Genomic DNA, 26001 nt, shown 5'->3' with positions numbered 1-26001 from the left:
GACATCAGTGACCCGTTCCAGGCTCAGTTATTTCCAGTGGGACCGTGTCTTAAGGACACGCTAACTGCACGGTTTGGACGCACTTTCTGGTAGAGGAGGATGAGGACACGTATGCCAGGATAGGCAGACACTGTGGTCTGCTCTATATCTATGCAGGTGACATCCTTATAATAAGGTAATCGTAGGAGACTAGAACTAGTGTGGTTGTAATGGATGTGGATGATTGTTTAGTCATATGTCTGTATTGGGATATGTTTGGGGGCTGTTACATGGTGAGAGGGTTGGATGTTATTGTTATGTGCTTTGTGGTTAATGTTACTCAGAGCATATGGCACAAGTTAAGTGATATACATGATGATCATGAGGTGGTTGTTAGCATGGGATCTAGGACAGATAATATTGAAGGCTGTTATTTATAGTTGGCTAGTTGATTGGATGTGGGTGAGTTATGAGGGGGCAAAATACATTGGCTATTATGGTGATGTGAGGAATCTTGAGGGAGTTGCACATATGTGCATTGCGCATGTGTTGTTAGTATGGGTGGTAGCACTGTAGTTGTTTGGATGGGGACACACATGGTGTCCCATTCGTGTGGCTGTTTGTATGTTTGGTAAACTTTGGTTAGCATGTGTCTATTATGCATTGTAGTTGGACTGATGTGTTTCTATGGATATAATATATAGCGGTTGGCTATGTTGACTGGAGGTGCTTTTGCACCACTAGAGAATATATATGGTGATATTTCCTTCTATATCCTAATATACAACCTTGATATTGTAGGTGACTGCCGGGAGATGGTTGCTTCCTCTCCTTCCCTCCCTTCCCTCCCCTTTCCTTGGTTACGGTCCAATGCCCACCAGACCAGATCAATAGCTCTGACACTACTGATCACTTGTCGGATGTCTGTTTGATTCTTCCAATGATGCTGCAGCCACAGACAGTCAAACTTTTATGTAAATTGGTGAGCACTTAGGTTAATGACATTATATGACAGAGATTGCTGCTCCTGATAACTGGGAGCAGTAGATCCCTGTCATGTTGCTAGGCAGAACAGGGAAATGCCTTGTTTACATAGGCATCTCCCCGTTCTGCCTCTCCGTGTCACGATCGCAGGCCACCGGCGGACATAGAGTCCTCAGGATCTGCTGACACACTCCCGTACCGCTGGCGACGCGCGCGCTAGCCTGCGATTTAAAGGGGACGCCCATTTGTGCAGCAGTGCCATCCTGCTGACTTAAATCATCGTGCACTGGACTGCAAGCGGTTAAAGTAAGTGTGCGTGTTTTTTTATTTTTTATTTTTTTTATTTATTTATTTATTTTTTTTTAAGAAACATCTTCATTAAAAATGTAATTGGTAAGTTGAGAGAGGAAAAATCAGGGGGAAAGCAAAATATACACAGATTAAACTGTTGGATTTAAAGTGGATTTAAACCTACCCATTATAAACTAATGGCACAGTTTTAATGTATATGTACATGCAAGCCTCCTGCATGTATCCCTACTTTGCAAATGTCACCCCCTTCAGCAGTAGGAGCCCTGCAAAACTCTAGAATCGGTGGGTCTGTTTGCCGGAGCTCGGTGGGCAGAGTCGTGATGTCACCAGACTCTCCTCCCACCTCTACACTCTCCTACTTTCTGCTGGCTCTGGGAGTTGACTGCACCATGGATATCCTCCTCAGTCACACTGATCTTCTGCTAATCTTGAGGATCACACCCCATGATGAGTAACATCCAGTCAAAACTCAGGAAAGGCACCATATGACTTCAGCATGCCCAATCATGCTGAGCTGTGCAGCAACCAATCCTGGGAGAGCTGGAGATGATTGGAGGAGGGATGTGAAGCTGGAATTGTAACACACTCTCTGCTCTAATGCCGTGCATGGGAAACAAATCAGATGTCAGTCACATCAGTGGGGGTTGTGGCGACACAAACTTATCTGTGTCCCTTACTAAAAAAAACAAGGATTGCTCAGAGCTGGATTAACTCTTCGTGGCAAGACTGGGCACAGATGAGTTGACGTTCTCTACTCTTCCAGTTAGAGGTCTTCATTAAATGTTTTTTTTTTCAAGTTTACATCTGTTTTAAATTAAGTATTGATTTGATAAAAATTTGTGAAATAATGGGCACAAAAAAATCAATGTTTTTTTTTTTTTTTTTTCAATCTTTTAAGCTTTCCGCTTTCAGATTATATATAAGAGGCTATATTAGTGAACTTGGTGATGTAAGATATAAAGAGCGATTTTCCCCCCACTCAAGTAGTGTAAGTGTAACATACTTTTACCATAATGTATACAGTATTATGTTTTTGAAAATGTTCTAAAAAGCCATCCCAGGTTTACATTTTATATATTTACTATTGTATATCTATACTTTTTATGCTTAGTAATTTTTATTACAGGGACGAAAAAGTCACCGCCATCGCAAGGACCGCATGCAGGATCTTATAGACATTGGCTATGGCTATGATGAGACTGATCCCTTTATTGATAACTCTGAAGCAGTAAGTGCAATTGTTAATTACAAAATTGCAAACTTAAGTGGTTCTAAAGGCAGAAGGTTTTTTATCTTAATGCATTCTATGCATTAAGGTAAACCTTCAGAGTGCAGCATCCCCTTAAGCCCCCCCAATACTTACCTGAGCCCCATTTCGATTCAGTGATGTTGCATGAGAGCCTCAGCAGTCCGGGACTCTCCCTCCTTATTGGCTGAGACACAGCAGTGGACGCCATTGGCTCCCTCCTCCATCAATCAAAATCAGTAAGCCAATGAGGGGAGAAAGGGGGCAGGGCCAAGCCGGGTGCCCCCATATCAAGCCGTTTGCTGTGGGGGCACTCGGCAGGAGGAAGGGGCTAGGAGCGCCGGCGACAGCCCCGAGAAGAAGTGGCTCTGGGCTGCTCTGTGCAAAGCCACTGCACAGAGCAGGTAAGTATTACATTTTTTGTTTAAAAATAACAGACTTTAATATCACTATAAATGAATTATGAGACTTTTTTTCTGAGTTAATTAGTCTTCTAAAAGAGACCTCTGATTTCATGGGTCACATCTTGCCTCCTACCATTCATAATCAAAGCGGAACTAAACTGTCCTATCCTTTACAGCAGTGGTCTTCAACCCTGTCCTCAGGGCCCACTAACAGGCCAGATTTTATGTATTACCTTGGGGAGATGCAGACTAGAATACTGCAATCACTGAGCAGCAAATGATATCACCTGTGATGTATTTCAGTTATCTTGCAAACCTGGCCTGTTAGTGGGCCCTGAGGACAGGGTTGATGACCGCTGCTTTACAGCCAAGGAAGCTGCTATCTTGGCCTGTTTCTGATTTGCACTTGGTGCTGCATATGTGATCAGTTATGACACCAGCCATTTGATTGATTGACAGGCTGAGAGCACAAGCAACTGCTATTCATGGCATGCCTTGAATGTAAGTGTTTTGGTAAACCTTTAAATTGATGGGTTTAGTTCCTCCTTTAATTTTAAGAACCTTGTAATTGTTTGAGAGGCAATAACTGGCCCTGCGGATTCCATGTAACACTTGTGACCCCAAAGGCAATTGTTTGAAAATTTTAGGTCTAGGATAGAATGAATAGTTGAGTCTTGGTACTGTGAACCAGTTTTAATAAAATCCTTTGAACCTGTGTTGCAGAGTGCAACAACCACTCCCTAAAACAAGAGACGGTTCAGAGCAGCTTGTAAATTTACGGTAGGATATTGTAAGGATGTTGAAGGGTATTTAAATCACTGATTGAATGTGGCCCAAAGGAATGCAAGCTGTAACAGGCACCCCCCCCTCACTTCCCTCAGCGTGAACAAACCCCTTCATTGTGGAGAGGGCTTTGTGGCAAACTTGGTGGGCTGTTAATCTTGTGCCAAAATAAGAAGGTCTGAATATTGACTTGGAATATATTATAAATAATATAATATATAATATAAAGCCTGGGGAAAATATTGTGGTACTCTGTGTTTTGAGGTGGTAGAAACCTGTGAAGGGTGAGAGGTTTATGCCTCTTCCTGTGGTAGAAAGACCTTTTCTTCCTGTCACATTGTCAAGTGTCTCACCAAAGATGCCCTCTTCAAAGGGCTTGGTAGTGAGGCTATTTTTTAATGTCAGTTTCATCTAACTAGGCTTCCTGCCATCAAATTATGTGCATATGGACATATATTAAAGCCAAAAATATTTGTGTAACAAGCAAGCTCACAGTGAAAGAAATTTTAGTATTATTCCTTAATATCAAGTGTCCAAAAAAAGATCTTTTCTCCCAATTTTCATCAATAAACAAAGACAAAAGTGCAAATTGGGGTATTTAACGTATTACTGTCCAAAAAGTGACTCTAGTGATGATAATCCTGATCAGAAGAGGGTAACTTCACACACGTGCCCCACCCCGGGTTTGAAGGCACTCGAGTTGTCGTCAATTTTAAAACAAGAAAGAGGCTGGATAGTGCATTATCGGTAGTTTAACCACTTCCCTACCCACATATAGTCATATGACGTCCTGGGATGGGATCTCCCATCTTGGGTGGACGTCATATGACGTCCTGGGATTCCCGGCCGTCTAGGGGGCGCGCGCTCGCGCCCGCCGCGTTGCTCGGGACCTGGTGCGTGTGCCTGGCGGCCGCGATGTCCACCGGGCACACGCGATTGCCCGTTAACCAGGCTGGACCGTGGATCTGTGTGTGTAAACACACAGGTCCACAGCCTGTCAGGTGAGAGGAGAGCGATCTGTGTTCCCAGAACGGAGGAACACTGATCAGTCTCCTCCCCTTGTACGTCCCCTCCCCCTACAGTTAGAAGCATTCCCTAGGAAACATATTAACCCCTCCCCGCCCCCTAGTGGTTAACCCCTTCACTGCCTGTCACATTTACACAGTAATCAATGCAATTTTATAGCATTGATCGCTGTATAAATGTGAATGGTCCCAAAAATGTGTCAAGTGTCCGATGTGTCTGCCATAATGTCGCAGTCACGAAAAAAAATCGCGATCGCCGCTAAAAAAATAAATAAATATTTTTTTTAAAAAAATGCCATAAATCTATCCCGTATTTTGTAGACGCTATAACTTTTGCGCAAACCAATCAATATACGCTTATTGCGATTTTTTTTTTTTATTTTTTTTTTTACCAAAAATATGTAGAAGAATACGTATCGGCCGAAACTGAGGAAAAAATTTGTTTTTTAAAAAAAAAATTGGGATATTTATTATAGCAAAAAGTAAAAAATATTGTGTTTTTTTTTTTTTTTTTTTTTTTTTTCAAAATTGTTGCTCTTCTTTTGTTTATAGCGCAAAAAATAAAAACCGCAGAGGCGATCAAATACCACCAAAAGAAAGCTCTATTTGTGGGGAAAAAAGGACGTCAATTTTTTTTGGGTACAACGTTGCACGACCGCGCAATTGTCGTTTAAAGTGCGACAGCGCTGAAAACAAAAAATTGGCCAGGGAAGGAAGGGGGTGAAAATGCCCTGTATTGAAACGGTTAAAAATGTATTTAGAAAACTTTACATCAGGGTACTCTCACATTTTTAGGTGCTTCCAGCACACTAAACTATACAAGGATTGAGCATAGGATTTCTCTCCAAACGACTTCCAAACTTGTATGTGTCAGCAGGAAGCACCTAAAATGTTAAAATGTGTGAGTACCCTGATGTTATGTTTTGTAAATACATTTTTAAACTAGCGATAATGCACTATCCAGCCTCTTTCTTGTTTTGAAATGAAGGACAACTTCTCTGGATTTTCCTGTGGGATCCTGCTGAGGCAATTTTACTTGGAGCACAGGAGTGCTGCTTATGTGGACCAAACTTAAGTGTGCACACTGTTGGAGGTGAGCGCATTCACACGGGGGGGGGGGGGGGGCGCACACGTGTGTGTGTGTGTGTGTGTGTGTGTGTGTGTGTGTGTGTGTGTGAAGTCACCCTCTTCTGATCAGGATTATCATCACTAGTCACTTTTTGGACAATAATACGTATAATACCCCAATTTGCACTTTTGTCTCTGTGGATTGATGAAAATTGTGAGAAAAAAAATCTTTTTTTTTTTTTTTTTTTGGACACTTGATATTAACCACTTCAGCCCCGGAAGGTTTAACCCCTTCCTGACCAGAGCACTTTTTACAATTCGGCATTGCGTCGCTTTAACTGCTAATTGCGCGGTCATGCAATGCTGTACCCAAACAAAATTTGCGTCCTTTTCTTCTCACAAATAGAGCTTTCTTTTGATGGTATTTGATCACCTCTGCCGTTTTTATTTTTTGCGCTATACACGGAAAAAGACCGAAAATTTTGAAAAAAAATGATATTTTCTACTTTTTGTTCTAAAAAAAAAATCCAATAAACTCAATTTTAGTCATACATTTAGGCCAAAATGTATTCGGCCACATGTCTTTGGTAGAAAAAATGTCAATAAGTGTATATTTATTGGTTTGCGCAAAAGTTATAGCGCCTACAAACTAGGGTACATTTTCTGGAATTTACACAGCCTTTAATTTATGTCGTTTTTTGAGGTGCTAAAATGGCAGGGCAGTACAAAACCCCCACAAATGACCCCATTTTGGAAAGTAGACACCCCAAGGAATTTGCTCAGAGGCATGTTGAGCCCATTGAATATTCATTTTTTTTGTCCCAAGTGATTGAATAATGACAAAAAAAAAAAAAATTACAAAAAGTTGTCACTAAATGATATATTGCTCACACAGGCCATGGGCATATGTGGAATTGCACCCCAAAATACATTTAGCTGCTTCTCCTGAGTATGGGGATACCACATGTGTGGGACTTTTTGGGAGCCTAGCCGCGTACGGGGCCCCGAAAACCAATCACTGCCTTCAGGATTTCTAAGGGCGTACATTTTTGATTTTACTCCTCACTACCTATCACAGTTTTGAAGGCCATAAAATGCCCAGATGGCATAAAACCCCCCCAAATGACCCCATTTTGGAAAGTAGACACCCCAAGCTATTTGCTTTGAGGCATGTTGAGTCCATGGAATGTTTTATATGTTGACACAAGTTGCGGGAAAGTGACAATTTTTTTTTTTTTTTTTTTGCACAAAGTTGTCACTAAATGATATATTGCTCACACAGGCCATGGGCATATGTGGAATTGCACCCCAAAATACATTTAGCTGCTTCTCCTGAGTACGGGAATACCACATGTGTGGGACTTTTTGAGAGCCTAGCCGCGTACGGGGCCCCGAAAACCAATCACTGCCTTCAGGATTTCTAAGGGCGTACATTTTTGATTTTACTCCTCACTACCTATCACAGTTTCGGAGGCCATGGAATGCCCAGGTGGCACAAACCCCCCCCAAATGACCCCATTTTGGAAAGTAGACACCCCAAGCTATTTGCTGAGAGGCATGGTGAGTATTTTGCAGCTCTCATTTGTTTTTGAAAATAAAGAAAGACGAGAAAAAAAATTTTTTTTTTTCAATTTTCAAAACTTTGTGACAAAAAGTGAGGTCTGCAAAATACTCACTATACCTCTCATCAAATAGCTTGGGGTGTCTACTTTCCAAAATGGGGTAATTTGGGGGGGGTTTTTGCCACCTGGGCATTCCATGGCCTCCGAAACTGTGATAGGCAGTGAAGAGTGAAATCAAAAATTTACGACCTTAGAAAGCCTGAAGGCGGTGCTTGGTTTTCGGGGTCCCGTGCGCGGCTAGGCTCCCAAAAAGTCTCGCACATGTGGTATCCCCGTACTCAGGAGAAGCAACAGAATGTATTTTGGGGTGTAATTTCACTTATTCCCATGGCATGTTTGAGCAATATATCATTTAGTGACAACTTTGCGCAAAAAAAAATAAAAAAAATAAAAAATTGTCTCTTTCCCGCAACTTGTGTCACAATATAAAATATTCCATGGACTCGACATGCCTCTCAGCAAATAGCTTGGGGTGTCTACTTTCCAAAATGGGGTCATTTGGGGGGGTTTTGAACTGTCCTGGCATTTTATGCACAACATCTAGAAGCTTATGTCACACATCACCCACTCTTCTAACCACTTGAAGACAAAGCCCTTTCTGACATTTTTTGATTACATAAAAAAATAATTTTTTTTTGCAAGAAAATTACTTTGAACCCCCAAACATTATATATTTTTTTAAAGCAAATGCCCTACAGATTAAAATGGTGGGTGTTTCATTTTTTTTTTGGGGAAAAAACACACTTTTTTAAATTTTAATGCACTAAAACACACTATATTGCCCAAATGTTTGATGAAATAAAAAAGATGATCTTAGGCCGAGTACATGGATACCAAACATGACATGCTTTAAAATTGCGCACAAACGTGCAGTGGCGACAAACTAAATAAATTTTTAAAAGCCTTTACAGGTTACCACTTTAGATTTACAGAGGAGGTCTACTGCTAAAATTACTGCCCTCGATCTGACGTTCGCGGTGATACCTCACATGCATGGTGCAATTGCTGTTTACATTTGACGCCAGACCGACGCTTGCGTTCGCCTTAGCGCGAGAGCAGGGGGGACAGGGGTGCTTTTTTTTTTTCTTATTATTATTATTTTTTTATCTTATTTTTAAACTGTTCCTTTCATTTTTTTTTTTTTAAATCATTTTTATTGTTATCTCAGGGAATGTAAATATCCCCTATCATAGCAATAGGTAGTGACAGGTACTCTTTTTTTGCAAAAATTGGGGTCTATTAGACCCTAGATTTCTCCTCTGCCCTCAAAGCATCTGACCACACCAAGATCGGTGTGATAAAATGCTTTCCCAATTTCCCAATGGCGCTGTTTACATCCGGCGAAATCTAAGTCATAAAATGCTCGTAGCTTCCGGTTTCTTAGGCCATAGAGATGTTTGGAGCCACTCTGGTCTCTGATCAGCTCTATGGTCAGCTGGCTGAATCACCGGCTACATTCTCAGGTTCCCTGTTGAGACAGGAGAGCCAGAGAAAAACACGGAAGACGTTGGGGGGGGGGGGGGGGGGCATTCCCTCCCCACTGCTTGTAAAAGCAGTCTAGAGGCTAATTAGCTGCTAGGATTGCTTTTACATGAAAGCCGATCGCTGGCTGAAAAGAATGATACCAAGATGATACCTAAACCTGCAGGCATCATTCTGGTATAACCACTCAAAGTCGTGAATGGCGTACCTGAAGACAAAAAAATGGTTAACAATAAAGCACAGTAAACGGTAAGGTATAAAAAATTGCATACCTGAAAAACAAACATGATAAAACATAATAACAATAAAACATTGCAGAATAGAATACAGTAAAAAAGAGCAGAACAAGAGAGAGAGAATAGAGAGAGAGAGAACAATAAAACAACGACTATTTTTTTTTTATTTTATATTTTTGTATGTGTTTTTTTTTTTTTTTTTTTTTACACTTTTTTTTGTAACTAACTTTTATAACTGTAACCGGTTCCAGGTTCGGGTCTCTCAAAATGCGATGGCATCTTGGGAGACCCTGTGAAAGTGTGCCTAGTCTGTGCAATGCTGTACCCTACGCTAATACTCAACTAGTGAATGGTAGCGTTCAAAACATTCACCAATGCAAAGACCAGGATTGTCAGGACAGGAGGGACAATAATAGCGGGTGTCAAGCCTATATCCGCGCTTGCTGCAGACACAACATCTTTTTTGGGGGGGTTCGTTGGGTAGGGGTACTCGGGAGGACATAAAGAAAATGCCTCTCATGCAGCCGACTGCATTTGGTTGGGGATGTGAATGGGGGAAGTACGGGCGCTGCAGAAGCGGTGGGTTCCCAATTAGGATTGGCGAATGCAGCAGGAAGGGCACTATGGGCACGACGGGCCTGTGTTTGTCTTTTTGGTGGCAGCGGGACACTACTTGTGCTTGCCACCTCACCAGCTTGAACTGCACTTATGGGACTCGCCACGTCACCAAGTGTTACTGCAGTGCTGGTTTGACTATGACCGGGCCGCTGGTGCTTGCCAGTTCACCAAAACGCTACAAAAAAAACTGTTAGCGATCGCAGGGATCAGGCCTGACTCTGCGAACGCTGCAGTTATGCGTTTAGTGTTTTGTAAGTGACAGTGATCGATCGATACTGCACTTGGGTGGGCTGGGCCGGGCGGAGGGGCAAAACGCAGGTGCTAGCAGGTATCTGGGCTGATCCCGCTAACACTGCGTGTTTGGGAACCCTAAACTGCTGGGGACGCTAGTATAGATCGGATCGGATCAGATATTGATCCGTTCAGATACTATACCACTAAGGAAGGTGTACGCTGCGTGCGTGGGTGTTAGCGGTACTGGCGCTAACCTGACGCTGCCTGGGGCTGATGCTTGCCAGTTCACCAAAACGCTACCAAAAAAACTGTTAGCGATCGCAGGGATCAGGCCTGACTCTGTGAACGCTGCAGTTATGCGTTTAGTGTTTTGTAAGTGACAGTGATCGATCGATACTGCACTTGGGTGGGCTGGGCAGAGGGGAAAAACGCAGGTGCTAGCGGGTATCTGGGCTGATCCCGCTAACACTGCGTTTTTTGGGAACCCTAAACTGCTGGGGACACTAGTATAGATCTGATCGGATCAGATATTGATCCGTTCTGATGCTTTACCACTAAGGGAGGCGTATGCTGCGTGCGTGGGTGTTAGCGGTACTGGCGCTAATCTGACGCTGCCTGGGGCGACGCATATCACCGCCGGGCGATCAGGGGGCTAAACCTTTATTCGGTAATAAACGGCGGGTGCCCTGACACTATAAAAAATAAACGAACTAACCAGCGTCACCCGTAACGGTTATACGGTGATCAGTGGTGAAAGGGTTAACTAGGGGGCAATCAAGGGGTTAAAACATTTATTCGGTAGTATATGGGGGTCCCTGTCGCTATAAAACGCTGACGGCGAACCTAAATATTTACCTCCCTAACTAGCGTCACCAGCGACACTAATACAGCGATCAGAAAAATGATCGCTTAGTGACACTGGTGACGGGGGGTGATCAAGGGGTTAAAACTTTATTAGGGGGGGTTAGGGGGGTATCTTAGACCTAAAGGGGGGTAATACTCACTGCCCTAACACTGTAACTGTCACAAACTGACACCATGCAGTAATCAGAAAAAAAAAAAAAAAATACTGCTTACTGTCAGTTTGTGACGGGGGGGGGGGTGATTGGGGGGGGATCGGGGGGCGATCGGGGGTGTAAAGTATGCCTGGCATGTTCTACTGTGTGTGTGTGTGTGTGTTGTGCACTTACATGTCTTCTCTCCTCGGCGCTGAAACGGAAACTGCCGAGCCGAGGAGAGATGACATCACATCCTCTGCCTGTGTGAAACTACACACAGGCAGGGGAGGATTCCGATTGGCTGGGAGCGATCGCGGGGGGGGGGGCCACGATCGGATGGTCTCCCCCTCGCCTCCCGACGCTCCCAGTCAAATGCCGACCGCCGCTGGCACCGGGGGGGGGTCCGATCGGACCCCCCGCCCGCGGGAGGCAGATCACGTACGGGTACGTGATTCTGCCTGCCCGTGCCATTCTGCCGCCGTATATGTGCGTTAGGCGGTTGGCAAGTGGTTAAGGAATAATACTACATTTCTTTCACTGTGAGCTTGCTTGTTACACAAAAAAATTTTTTTTTTAAGTTCATAGTTACATTTTTTTAGCAGTATTGTTTTTCATTGTTTCATTATAATATGTTTTCACAGATTATGGGATTGTGTGATCAATGCTTAGCAGCTGTGAATTTGCACTTTGTTTCACAGGAATTGTTATATCACACCTGACGCTAGGTAAAGTAAAGCTAGGTTACTTTATACCTGATGCTGATTGCAGTCTTTAGGTTGCTCTAGAGTAGCTTGCAAGATTTATATATTAAAACCCTTTTGAAAATTTGTGTATGACCTGTCCTAGGGCATCAACACAGAAAAGTGTTTTGCTGTTCAATCCTGTAAACCAGGATCCTGTGGAGTGTCCGTTGCTCTAGTCCAGTTAGTTGCAGTTTGACAAATAGAGATTGCAGCAATACTTGAATGCAGGGTTGAATCTGCAAGTGTAAAGAGAGCCTTTAGGCCCGGTTCACACTGATGCGCTGTGATTTTGTTCCGTTTTTTTGTCCTTTGTGAGGTGCGAATTTACCGCAAATTTACAGCGATTTTACCGCGAATTTCAGGAGTTGGACATAGCTGTGATTAATATTCTAGCCAATAGAATCATAATGTAAAAAAAAAAAAAAAAAAAAAAGTGTTAACTTCCTGTTTACTTCCTGGTTTTTGTGGAGAGTAGTGTGGTGGAATTCGCACACATGTGAACCATCAATGCGATTCAAGAACGATTTACATTGATGTCTATGGAGACTAAATTCGCAACGCAGTAAACTCGCACAAGACCCTTTTTTTAATCGCATCGCATTCGTAGAGGAATCGCAACGCATGTATGTGAACGACCGTCATCGAAAACAATGACTTTAGGGATGACATGCGAATTTAAAGTGTTTTTGACGCATCACATTTGTCATGAACGCGCATCAGTGTGAACTGGGCCTGAAGCCTAATACACATGGGGCAAATGGCAGACGGCATTGGCTGGTTCAATAGATACCGTCCGACATTCGGTCCGTGTACAGCAGCTATTCCGAGAAAAAACGGGCAATCGGCCAGCTTCTGTCACAGGGGCGTGACCGAAAAAGGTCTGCCGATCGGCATCCTGTCAGTGCTCCAAGCATTAACCGGTGTACTCTTGCGGTGGGCCATCACCCTGTCAGAACACAATAGCTCAGCAGAAGAGATTGTTGTACCAACGTCCGATCGTTGGTACAGCGGCACCTCCCACGCTCTTCAATTTTTTTTAAATTAGTTTTTGGCCTGCTGGGTTGAATGAAAAAAAAATCTGGGTGTAACAGGCTTTAAGGAAAGGAAAACCATGTGTCTGCACACCACCATAGATCCAATAATGATTTATTCCTGTCCTCATGACTGCCACCAAAACAAAGGACACAGAGGTGACGCATTTCACAACTAACTCGTGCTTCGTCATGGTTTTGAAGAAGGGCTAGCACCCAGCCCATTTGATCCATTGGATTACAATCACCTGGAGCAGCGTTACCTTTCTTTAGATTTACTTGTACCAGGCTTTAACCACCTCAAAACTGGGCACTTTCACCCCCTTTCTGCCCAGGCCAATTTTCAGCTTTCAGCGCTGTCACACTTTGACAATTGCATGATCATGCAGCCCTGTACCCAAATAAATTTTTTAATAATTTTCTTCCCACAAATAGAGCTTTCTTTTAGTGGTATTTAATCACTGCTGGGTTTTTTTTATTTTTTGCTAAAAAAAACTAAAGACCTAAAATTTTGAAAAAATAAAAATGGTTTTCTTAGTTTGTTAGAAAATTTTGTAAATTAGTAATTTTTCTCCTATGCTGGTGTGGCGCTGATGGGGCAGCACTGATGGGCACTAATAGGTGGCATGAATAGACGCACAAATTGGCATCACTGGGCACAGACTGGTGTCACTGATGGGCACAGAGTGGCATCACTGATGGGCACTGTTGGAGCTGCAGTGATGATCAGTTCCCTCATTACCTATACATTTCTCCTCTGTGGAAATGTCGCTAATCGGCTCTCCTCAGTGTAAGGCGAAGAGAGCCGATAAATGGCATCTCCTTGTTTACATGTGATCACATTGGTAAAGAGCCGCATTCCAGGGACACAGCGTGCCTGTGTTCGCCATGCAGCGCACCCCAAGCGGCGAGACTGGGTGACCTCATATGACGTCCTGCCCCCAGTCATTTGTCTATACTGCGGGCGGAAGGCAGTTAAAGTGGTAGTAAAGTTTATTTATACCTACAAACAAACCTATAATAGGGCTTACCTGTAGGTGCAGTAACTATCTCCTAAACATGCATTGTTCAGGAGATATTAAAGAGGAAGTAAAGTTCTTTTTTTTTTTTTTTTTTTTCTTTCTCTCACCTGCAAAAGTAAAGGCATATTGACATTATGTTAAACTTTCGCGCAAATTGTTGTAACGAATACACTGAATAAATATTGCGTCAGGGTATGTAGATGAATGCAAATGTGTTCTAAAACATCTAAATAAAGTGCCACTGTACAATATATAATATTGCATATATAAACCATATACTTGATAGTACTAAATCATGCAGTGTAGAAAATGTCCTTATGTAAAATCATGTGAAAAATGCCAGTGAACATAGTGTGTGACACCTTCCGTAAGGGAAGGACAAAACTATAAAATCAAAATGAATAATCAGAAAATCAAAAATATAAATAAATAATAAATATAAAAATACAAAAGTGTTAATAAATGTTCAAGTCCTCTTTCAGTGAATAAGTAGGTGGATATAATTCTGTTGCTATCAGGATTGATAGAGAAGAGTGATAATAAGTAATCCTGCTGTGGCTTCTTTAATATTATAGTCTCCCAAAACTCTCACCTCAATACTATGGAAAACAAGCAATCACCATCTGAGATCTCCACTGGCCTCCATGGGTGGGCAGATGTTTCTGTGCTTCTCCTATGGGAGCACCGATTTGCTCCAAGATCGCAATAGTATGAGGGGGTACCTCAGTATGAGATGGGGGACAAAATAGAGAAACCTCCAATAGTGCAATATGTCAGGGCTAAAAATTTATTTATTAAAACAGAATAAAGTGGACTCTTACACAGTAACATTAAAAACAACACAGGGAACAAATGTTGCATTGTTCCTGGCCTTCTCACGTTACTTCTGGTTGCGGCTATCCCGGCCAATCCCTACGCATTACATTGCACCTCGCAACTTCATCTGGGGAACCGGATTGACTACTGAGCCATGCCTTTAATACTAAATACCCGGAAATAGTTTGGCGGCCATTTTTTTTAGAATATATCAAATGGAAATACAGCGCTGTCTAAATGGCACTTCTAGGAGATGTAAAATTGAGGTCCTGTTTGTTCTAGAGGATACAACAATTGCGGTCCACAACACAACGTGTAGTCCCGGAAGCTACGGGCGATCTTCTGAATGAGCCGGCCGGCTCGGATGTTTTACTAGATGCCATCCTTTTTCACATATTCTGTAAGTGCAATACTTTTTATTAATAAAGACGTTTTACAGTTTTACACTATGGTAGTTTTCTCCTTTCCATTGGGTTAACTGCTGATCGGCAAAGATTCAGGAAAGACCAGAGAGGAGGAGAGTTGCCATCTGACGGTTAGTCAGAGACTGTGGCTCGGCTATAAGCCTAAAAACAGAACTGTTCTCCTTAAAAAAGAGATCTGAGCAGCTGGTAAGAGGCAGTTATTTTACAGGTGGAAGGACTTTCCTATCCCATATCACTTTTTCCTATGGTGTTTTCCTGATTGAAGTCACTATTATCTGTGAAGGAGAGACATCCCTTTAATGCGACTATTCAGTGACCAGTAACAATACCAGTTCAGACAATTTTTTGTGAACATTAATATCTTCACTTGCTTTTTTATGATTTTTCCATGTGATTATATGCATAATACATTTCGGATTGATTACTGTGATGTTAATTGACTTTCTCCAGGTATTAGAATCCTCCTATAGCTAGGGAGTTAACATGTCCCTTACAGGATAAGGTCATTGTATCATTTGCATGGGAATTAGTACCACGTATATGGTCTCATATAGCGCAGTTTTCTTTCCCGGCCATTTTTTTTAGAAGTCCGCGAAATATAATCATCGCGGCCATTTTTTTTAAGCTTGCTATAGGGAAGTATTGCGGACACTCTTATTTAACACATGTAATTCTGGTCGACCATTTTTTGATAGTCTAGTGTCTGCAATGTAGGTATACAAGACCAACAATAAATTTTATTATAAACGCATATAGAATAACTGTCTCATATTAGATAAAATTTAAAGGCTATTTAAAACAACAAAAACAAATGAGCATGGTTCTAATCGATATTGTTAAATAACCATATTGGAATAGGTGATCAGTCTAGTTGCACAGCATCTGTTTGGTGAGGTAGCATATAAATATAAATAGTACAGCATATTGTTAATGATGTATCTAGCCACTTATCATAAAAATGTGGGGAATGTAACCACTGTTTTACAGAACCAAAAATCATTCTTAAAAGGTTAGAGTATATTTGTATAAAAATCATAATAGAATAGAAATAAAATTAAAAATGAAAATAATAAAAATTAAAATAAAAAAAATAAAAATAAATATCCCTTCCATAGTAGGAAATAAAATTAGAAGTTATTAAGAAAACCGTTAAGATCGAATTCTACATTCATTCCCCCAGGTATTAATGTACGCATGGTGTATATCCATTTAGATTCCTTCTGACTGATTGTCCTAATTTTGTTACTCCCTCTCCATGTCTTTTTATATTTTTCTATGCCCCAAAATTGGAGTTGTGAAGGATCTTTATTATGTTTCAGTGCAAAATGCTTCGACACGTTGTGTTTGGGGAAGCCATTCTGTATGTTTTGCACATGTTCTTGTATCCTTACTTTCAATGCTCTCTTGGTTCTTCCAACCTATTGCAACTGCATTGGAGTACATACACGACTCCTTCAGTATGGCAGTTTATGAAATCATGGATGGTATGTACTTGGCCCGTATTGGTGGCCACAAATTCGGTTCTTTTACCCTGAAATTTTTTTGCATGGCGACAGGCATAGCAGTTCTTACATGGGTAAAATCCTTTCCCATCAAAGAACGTGAATCTTGGCTTTATTGGTGGTTCTACTACTGATTTTACAATGAGATCTTTCATTGTATTGGCTCTTTTGTACACTATATTGGGACGTTCTGGAAAAATCTTTTTCAGGTCCTTATTTTTAAGGATGTGCCAATAACGCTGTATAATCTTGGCTACATCCTTGTCAAAAGTATGCCACCCTATAAGATTTGTCAGAATAATGAATAAGTAGTAGGTACCATCATCCTTAGTCAATCTGGAGCAATGTGGTTGAAAAAGGGGAAGGAAACCTAATAGGACCTCTCCAATCCGGTCCTACCTTTTTCTAGGAATCTTAGGACTATTGCGGTACCAGAGGGATATAAACCAATTTATATAAAATCTTTCAATTTATTAAAGTATAAGACATTAAAATAATCCATACAAGGATACAGTAGTACATAAACACACACAAAAAATGTTTACAGCAGTGTTGACTCAGACTTAATTATAGTGCCTATACAGGTGAATAAAGGCGAGTTGTTTAGTACTTTCTGGACGTGACCTCTACAGTTTCGCGGTCAAGCCGCTTCTTCGGGAGGCGTCTAGTACATTTTCTACAAGATAACAGAGGGTCAATCAACACCAATATAATGAGTAGACTATAAAATTGTGTATACAAATATATGCATCATTAACATTGGAGAAAGTAGTTATTGTTATTGCACTCACCACCTTTGGCCCAAACGGGGCTGCAACGACTCTGAGACTCCCACTAGGGGCGTTCCCCCGGGGGCGGGATAGGGGGGCACTTAGGAATTACTAATAGAAAAAAATGGATGGGAATAGGTAAGTAATTGTACAAAAAAATCCAATTGATGAAACAGGGCCACCAAGGTGTGTGAATAAAAAAAGTTGAGAAACAGAAGAACAAAAGAAAAATAAAGAAAGGGAAGGAAAGGGGGGGGAGGAAAAACAGGAAAGAGGAGGGGGGGAGGGAAAAAGAGGGAAGGAGGGGGGGGGGAAGGGGAAAGAGAAGGGAGGAAAAGATAAGGAAAGGGGGTAAAAAGAGTGGGGGGGGGGGGAACAGGGGAAGAAAGTGGCGAAGAAAGAGATAAAAGATGGAGGGGGAATGGGAAAGGAGAGGAAGAGAGGGAAGGCACGGAAGGAGGAGGAATGAAGAAAGAGGGAATGGGTGGAAGAAGAACAAGAGGGGAGGGGGGAAGGGAAAGTAAGGGGAGAGAAAAGGGGGAAAAAAAGAGACAGGCTGGAAAAAAAGGGAACGGGGGGGGGGGGGGGAAGGGAAGGGAAGGGAAGGGAAGGACAATGGAAGAATGTAAACCAATTGTTGGCTATCCACATCCAGACTCAGTGGTGGGGAGGCAGCGACCGCTTACATTAGGTCCTTGTACCATTACAAAAAACCTTAGGAGATAAATAGGTATCATAATATTAGTATCGTGCTGCTGAAGACATACCCTCAGCAGTACAGAAGATACAGATATGTAAGAAGGAAGTTTGCAAGGGGTGAAAACCAGCAGCAATATAATGTAGTCTCTCCAGGTATGGAGTTGACTTACCGGTTAAAAGAGAGGTCTAGTGCCACATTGCCCTTGGATTCAAGGACAACAAATCACACTTCCAAATAGGGAGGTGTTTTTTCCCAGGCATTCAGCACATTGCGGTACACGAGGTGTCATCTACCTAATGACCTGCGCATGCAGCGCTTTCTATGTAGGTAAAACTATCAGGGAGCTGCGGCAGAGACTGGGGGACCATTTATATGCCTCTACTAACGGCAAACTCACCACCGTGGGCCGCCATATTGGCATTCACCACCACTTCAATCCGGACTATATCAGATTTTCTGTATTAGAAGTAGTCCCGGAGGACCCCAGAGGGGGCGACTGGGACCGTCAAATTTTGAAACGAGAATCGCTCTGGATTGAGCGACTCAATGCCTTGACCCCACATGGTATTAACCACTTGCTTACTAGGCACGTAAACCCCCCTCCTATCCAGACCAATTTTCAGCTTTCAGTGCTCTCACACTTTGAATGACAATTACTCAGTCATGCAACACTGTACCCAAATGATTTTTTTGTCCTTTTCTTCATACAAATAGAGCTTTATTTTGGTGGTATTTGATCACCTCTGGGTTTTTTATTTTTTGCGCTATAAATGAAAAAAGACCGAAAATTTTGAAAAAAAACACATTTTTTCTAATTTCTGTGATAAAATTTTGCAAATTCGTAATTTTTCTTCATAAATTTTGGCCACAATTTATACTGCTACATATCTTTGGTAAAAATAACCAAAAATTTGTGGAAATTATTTGGTCTGTGTGAAAGTTTTAGAGTCTACAAGCTATGGTGCAAATCATAAAAAAATTATCACATCTGATGTACTGAGGCCTATCTCATTTCCTGAGACCCTAACAAGCCAGGAAAGTACAAATGCCCCCCAAATAACCCCTTTTTGGAAAGTAGACATTTCAATGTATTTAGTTAGAGGCATAGTGAGTTATTTGAAGTTGTATTTTTTCCCACAATTCTTTGCAAAATTGAGATTTTTTTTTTTTTTTTTTTTTTCCCCACAAAATTGTCATTGTAATAGCTTATTTCTCTCACATGGCATGTGTATACCACAAATGACACCCCAAAATACATTCTGCTACTCCTCCTGAGTATTACGATACCAAATGTGAGGGACTTTTTCACTGCCTGGCCACATACAGAGGCCCAACATGCATGGAGCACCATCAGGTGTTCTAGGAGCATAAATTACACATCACATTTCTCAACCACCTATTACATTTTGAAGGCCCTGGAGCACCAGGACAATGGAAACACCCACAAAATGACCCCATTTTGGAAAGCTAACACCCCAACGTATAATCTATGAGGCATAATGAGTCTTTTGAATGGTTTATTTTTTTCCAGAAGTTTTTGGAAAATGTGGAAAAAAATGAAACCGCATTTTTTTTTACACAAAGTTGTCCGTTTATAAGATATTTCCAACACATGGCATTTAGATAGCAAAAATGACACCCCAAAATACATTCTGCTACTCCTCCTGAGTATTACGATACCACATGTGTGGGACTTTTTCACTGCCTGGCCACATACAGAGGCCCAACATGCATGAAGCACCATCAGGTGTTCTAGGAGCATAAATTACACATCACATTTCTCAACCACCTATTACACTTTTGAAGGCCCTGGAGCACCAGGACAATGGAAACACCCACAAAATGACCCCATTTTGGAAAGCTAACACCCCAACGTATAATCTATGCGGCATAATGAGTCTTTTGAATGGTTTATTTTTTTCCAGAAGTTTTTGGAAAATGTGGAAAAAAATGAAACCGCATTTTTTTTTTACACAAAGTTGTCCGTTTATAAGATATTTCCAACACATGGCATTTAGATAGCAAAAATGACACCCCAAAATACATTCTGCTACTCCTCCTGAGTATTACGATACCACATGTGTGGGACTTTTTCACTGCCTGGCCACATACAGAGGCCCAACATGCATGGAGCACCATCAGGTGTTCTAGGAGCATAAATTACACATCACATTTCTCAACCACCTGTTACACCTTTGAAGGCCCTGGAGCACCAGGACAATGGAAACACCCACAAAATGACCCCATTTTGGAAAGCTAACACCCCAACGTATAATCTATGAGGCATAATGAGTCTTTTGAATGGTTTATTTTTTTCCAGAAGTTTTTGGAAAATGTGGAAAAAAATGAAAACACATTTTTTTTTACACAAAGTTGTCCGTTTATAAGATATTTCCAACACATAGCATTTAGATAGCAAAAATGACACCCCAAAATACATTCTGCTACTCCTCCTGAGTATTACGATACCACATGTGTGGGACTTTTTCACTGCCTGGCCACATACAGAGGCCCAACATGCATGGAGCACCATCAGGTGTTCTAGGAGCATAAATTACACATCACATTTCTCAACCACCTGTTACACCTTTGAAGGCCCTGGAGCACCAGGACAATGGAAACACCCACAAAATGACCCCATTTTGGAAAGCTAACACCCCAACGTATAATCTATGCGGCATAATGAGTCTTTTGAATGGTTTATTTTTTTCCAGAAGTTTTTGGAAAATGTGGAAAAAAATGAAAACACATTTTTTTTTACACAAAGTTGTCCGTTTATAAGATATTTCCAACACATAGCATTTAGATAGCAAAAATGACACCCCAAAATACATTCTGCTACTCCTCCTGAGTATTACGATACCACATGTGTGGGACTTTTTCACTGCCTGGCCACATACAGAGGCCAAACATGCAAGGAACACCGTCAGGTGTTCCAGGGACACATAGCATGCACATACCAAGAATTACACCCCAAAATACATTATGCTGAGCAAAGCGTAAACAAAAAAGATTACCTGTGGTTGTAGTAGTGCAGTTGTACGCAGGAGGAAAGCACTGGTCCAGGCAGCAGGCAGGGACTTGGTCAGCAGCGGCGAACACAATTGTCCAGGCAGCAGGCAGGGTTACTGTCCATATAAAGTCCAGGGTCAGTGCAGGCAGAGATATTGTCCGCAGTGCCAAAAATATTGGTCCTGGTAGTAGGCAGGTCCATGTGGTGTGGTCAGTGCAACAGGCAGAGGCGTGACGGCAGTAAGTCCTACAGGCAGAAGTAGGGCCTCGTTCAGGACAGAATGGGGACAGGGGTAGAGGCTTCTCCCACCCAAATCTCTTTGAAGCCTCCGAGTCTCCAGACCCTAATCTAGGATTGAGAAAACAAAATAAATTGTTTTCTTCATCCAGAAAAACAATTCTGGAGCCCCTCACATATGTGAGACCCCTGTGTTGAATCCCACTAGTCCAGTTGCAGGGTACAAGATCAGTCCAAGAGGCAGGCAAATATCATGGTCAAACAGTCCAAGGTCAGTTCCAGATCAGGCAGAGGTATGTACAGAATCGTTGGGCAGAAGCATGGTCGAATAACAGTCCAGGGTCAGTTCCAGATCAGGCAGAGGTATGTGCAGAATCGTTGGGCAGAAGCATGGTCGAATAACAGTCCAGGGTCAGTTCCAGATCAGGCAGAGGTATGTGCAGAATCGTTAGGCAAAAGCGTGGTCAAATAACAAGCCAGGGTCAGTTACAGAGGAGGCAGTGGCATAAGGGGTGTGAGGGTAAATTGCAGGAACGGAGGCTTACGTTTACCATACTTTACTAATAATTTACTAAAGTATGGTAACGACGAAAACATTCACCTACGCAGAGGCCTGGTTCAGAAGGACATTGTGCACAATAATAAGATGTGTCTCTTCTGAATCCAGCTCTGGTACACACCTTACATTTTTTTTGCCGTCGTTGGCCTGTTGGTTTGGGAGGGATCTTATCTGGGAAGTGGCGTTCGGAGAGTCGACTTAGAACATCAGATCGGATATTTTCTGGGGGGCCGTTCGGGAATGTAAGGGCAGTGAAAACGTCTTCCTGGTAGCCAAGGAAGCGTTTGGGGTTTTGGGTGGAGTTTCGATAAATGACATAAGAATTGTAGATGGCCAAATTAAAAAAATAAATTGCGACTTTCTTATACCAATGGTATGTCCGTCTTGTGGCAAGGTACGGTTCCAGCATCTGGTCATTCAAGTCGACTCCCCCCATAAACAAATTATAGTCAAAGACACATTTAGGTTTCTGTATGGGGCCATTTCTTCTGGGGACTTCCATGAAGGTATCATCGTGGATTGAAGACAACATGTATACATCTCTTTTGTCTCTCCACTTCACTGCCAAAATCTCGTTGTTTCGTAGACTCGCCGTTTCTCCTTTTCTCAATTTTTTATTGACCAGACTTTGAGGAAAGCCCTTCCGGTTCTTTTTGATGGTACCACATGCAGGCGTCTTCATCCGATGCAGGTTGTGGAAAAGGGGCAGAGATGTGTAGAAGTTATCTACGTACAGGTGGTAGCCTTTCTCCAGTAGGGGGTATGTGAGATCCCAAACAATTTTCCCGCTTGATCCCAAGTAGTCTGGGCAATTAGGGGGTTGCAGCTGGGTGTCCTTCCCTTCGTACACTTTGAAGGCATACAAGTAACCTGTGACTCGGTCACATAATTTGTATACCTTCACCCCATAGCGTGCCCTTTTACTGGGAATATATTGCTTCATCTTAAGCCTGCCACTAAACTTAAGAAGGGACTCATCCACACATATGTTTTTGTCTGGGGTAAACAGCAAGGGGAATAGTGCAGAAAAATAATTTAAAAGTGGCCGAATTTTGAAAAGTCTATCATAGTTTGGGTCATTTCGGGGAGGGCACTGGGTATTGTCGTTGAAATGAAGAAACCTCAATATCATGAGGTATCTGTTTCTGGGCATCACCTTGGAGTATATTGGCAGGTGTTGGAGGGGGTGGGTTGACCAATAGGACAGCAAAGTGTTTTTTTTCGTGAGTCCCATGTTAAATGTGAGCCCTAAAAAAACCTTCAACTCCACCACCGTTAGGTCTCTCCATTCGTAGGGACGGGCATAGTAGGATGTTGGATTATTTGCAATGAATTGATGTGCATAAAGGTTGCACTGGGCCACAATACTTGACAGCATGTCCTCGGTAAAAAATAAATAAAAAAAATCTATTGGGGAAAAATTCTCCGTGTTCACCTGGACTCCTGGCTGGGCAGTGAAAGGGGGAATGTTGGCTTCTCCTGAATTAGGAGGAAGCCACAAGGGGTTCTGCAGGGCATAGGGAAGGCTGGCTTGGGTCCTTGGCCTTTCTTGCCGAGGCACTGCGGTGCTGGTGGACGGGACTGCCGTGCTGGTGGACGGGACTGCCATGCTGATGGACGGGACTGCCGTGCTGATGGACGGGACTGCCGTGCTGGTGGACGGGACTGCCGTGCTGGTGGACGGGACTGCCGTGCTGGTGGACGGGACTGCCGTGCTGGTGGACGGGACTGCCGTGCTGGTGGACGGGACTGCCGTGCTGGTGGACGGGACTGCCGTGCTGGTAGATGCCACTGCCTCCCCACCAGAACGCCTTCGTTTGGCGGGCCGAATCTCTTCCTCCTCTGAGTCACTCAGTGTTTCACTACTGAGGACTGGCTCATAGTTTATGTCCGACTCGGAATCAGAAAGGGAATCTGAAAAAGAGAGCTCCCCGTTGCTCTCGTCGGCCTGGGACAGTATTTGGTACGCCTCCTCGGCGGAAAAGCTTCTTTTGGCCATGGTTGCTAAGCCTGCACTGATGAGGCGGCACTGATGAGCACAGATGGGCACTGAGGTGGCACAGAGGGGCACTGATGAGGTGGAACAGATGTGCACTGATGAGGTGGAACAGATGTGCACTGAGATTGCACAGATGTGCACTTATGAGGTGGAACAGATGTGCAGATGTGCACTGATGAGGTGGCACAGGTGGGCACTGATGAGGTGGCACAGGTGGGCACTGATGAGGCGGCACAGGTGGGCACTGATGAGGCGGCACAGGTGGGCACTGATGAGGCGGCACAGGTGGGCACTGACGAGGCGGCACAGGTGGGCACTGACGAGGCGGCACAGGTGGGCACTGAGATTGCACAGATGTGCACTTATGAGGTGGAACAGATGTGCAGATGTGCACTGATGAGGTGGCACAGGTGGGCACTGATGAGGCGGCACAGGTGGGCACTGATGAGGCGGCACAGGTGGGCACTGAGATTGCACAGATGTGCACTTATGAGGTGGCACAGCTGGGCACTGATGGGACGGCACAGATGGGGCGGCACAGATGGAGCGGCACAGATGGAGCGGCACAGATGGAGCGGCACAGATGGAGCGGCACAGATGGGCACTGATGAGGCGGCACAGATGGGCACTGATGAGGCGGCACAGATGTGCACTGAGGCGGCACAGATGTGCACTGATTGGCACAGGTGGGCACTGAGGTGGCACAGGTGGGCACTGATGTGGCACAGGTGGGCACTGATGAGGTGGCACAGGTGGGCACTGATGAGGTGGCACAGGTGGGCACTGATGAGGTGACACAGGTGGTCACTGATTGTGCAGATGTGCAGCTGGACACTAATCACCGCTGGGCAGACAGGTGGACACCGATTGGCACAGGTGGGCACCGATTGGCACAGGTGGGCACCGATTGGCACAGGTGGGCACCGATTGGCACAGGTGGGCACCGATTGGCACAGGTGGGCACCGATTGGCACAGGTGGGCACCGATTGGCACAGGTGGGCACCGATTTGGCACTGTACTGATGCTGCACTGTACTGATGGGGCACTGTATTGATGGGCACTGTATTGATGGGCACTGTGGGCACTGTAGGCACAGTAAATGTTAATACAGACTCACAGATCGCTGACAGTTTCTCTCTCTCCTCACACGCTGTCTCTGTGTGAGGAGAGAGAACCGGCAATGAGAGATGATCTCAATTGTTTACATTTTAGATCATCTCTCATTGGAGGCAGCGATCGCGCTGTAAACGGCCGCTGTGATTGGCCGTTTACAGCGATCTGTGATTGGCTGTGTCCAAGGGACACGGCCAACACAGAATTTCCCCGTTGCGCGCTCGTGAGCGCGCACGGGGAGCGAGGAAAGGGGAGGCCGTCATATGACGGCCTCCCGGGAATTGACATCCGCGCTGAAGCCGTCATTCGGCTACGGCCGGATGTCAGGTGGTTAATGAGGCACACACTTACAAATATTTCCTTGAATAACCAATTTCGAGATGTTCCCGCCGGTCTCTGCCACAGCTCCCCTTTTCCTTATTTTCCTTGTTGCCCATTTGTACTTGTATTTGTGTTTTTTACCTCTATGCCCATCTGTGGATATTATCTTGGCACACTATTTACCTCTATTCCCTGTAAATTGCGGTGGCCGGGCAATGGCCCATCACCATATGTGAATGAATGTTTCATATCATGCCAATCTGTTTTCTTGTTTCTGCTAGGCTTTATCAGCATTTTATTCAGGCATACAAGTGGTTATCACTGTTAGGCCGAACTATTGCTATAGTTGTTTTCTCTGTGTCTGACATAATGATTGCACGATTGTTGCGGTGAGTATATAGGCTCCCGTGTGCACCTTTGTCAGCTATTCACGAAATTGTATTGATTACCAATGTTTACTTATGCATCTGCACCCGCCATCCTTTGTTTCGCGGTGACGTGAGGAGTTAATTCTCCCCCTATGGCGGGCTTGTGTCTCCCCGGCAAGGGGCGGGGCCTTCCCTAGCCCTACCTTTGTCTTTCCTGAGTGACGCAGCCAGTGTCACTAACAACGGAGCTACGCGCTTGCGCTGTTGGTTTCTTGCGCATGCGCAGTAGGGGGAGACGGACCCGGAAACGGCGGCAGCTGGTTGGTTGAGCGCCGCCGTACTTCCGGGTTGGGGGCACTTAAAGACAGCAGACGCACCTGTCTGCATTTG

General features: G+C 43.5%; 1 protein-coding gene across 4 annotated transcripts in view; it reads left to right on the top strand.

Moving 5' to 3' along the window:
* The window catches only part of UBN2 (ubinuclein 2), a 690706-nt gene that overhangs the window by 100474 nt on the left and 564231 nt on the right, over positions 1-26001 (top strand). For 2 of the 4 annotated variants that reach the window (XM_073592701.1, XM_073592699.1), the window contains one exon: positions 2402-2503. The exons of the other annotated variants lie outside the window; for them this stretch is intronic. In XM_073592701.1, coding sequence (XP_073448802.1) covers positions 2402-2503 — 102 coding nt within the window. The remainder of the gene's footprint in view (positions 1-2401; positions 2504-26001) is intronic. 4 annotated transcript variants of the gene reach the window in all.

Source organism: Aquarana catesbeiana, linkage group LG07 (assembly GCF_042186555.1).
Source record: "Aquarana catesbeiana isolate 2022-GZ linkage group LG07, ASM4218655v1, whole genome shotgun sequence".
Taxonomy (NCBI): Eukaryota; Metazoa; Chordata; class Amphibia; order Anura; family Ranidae; genus Aquarana; species Aquarana catesbeiana.
This window is presented reverse-complemented; position numbering and strand designations above follow the sequence as displayed.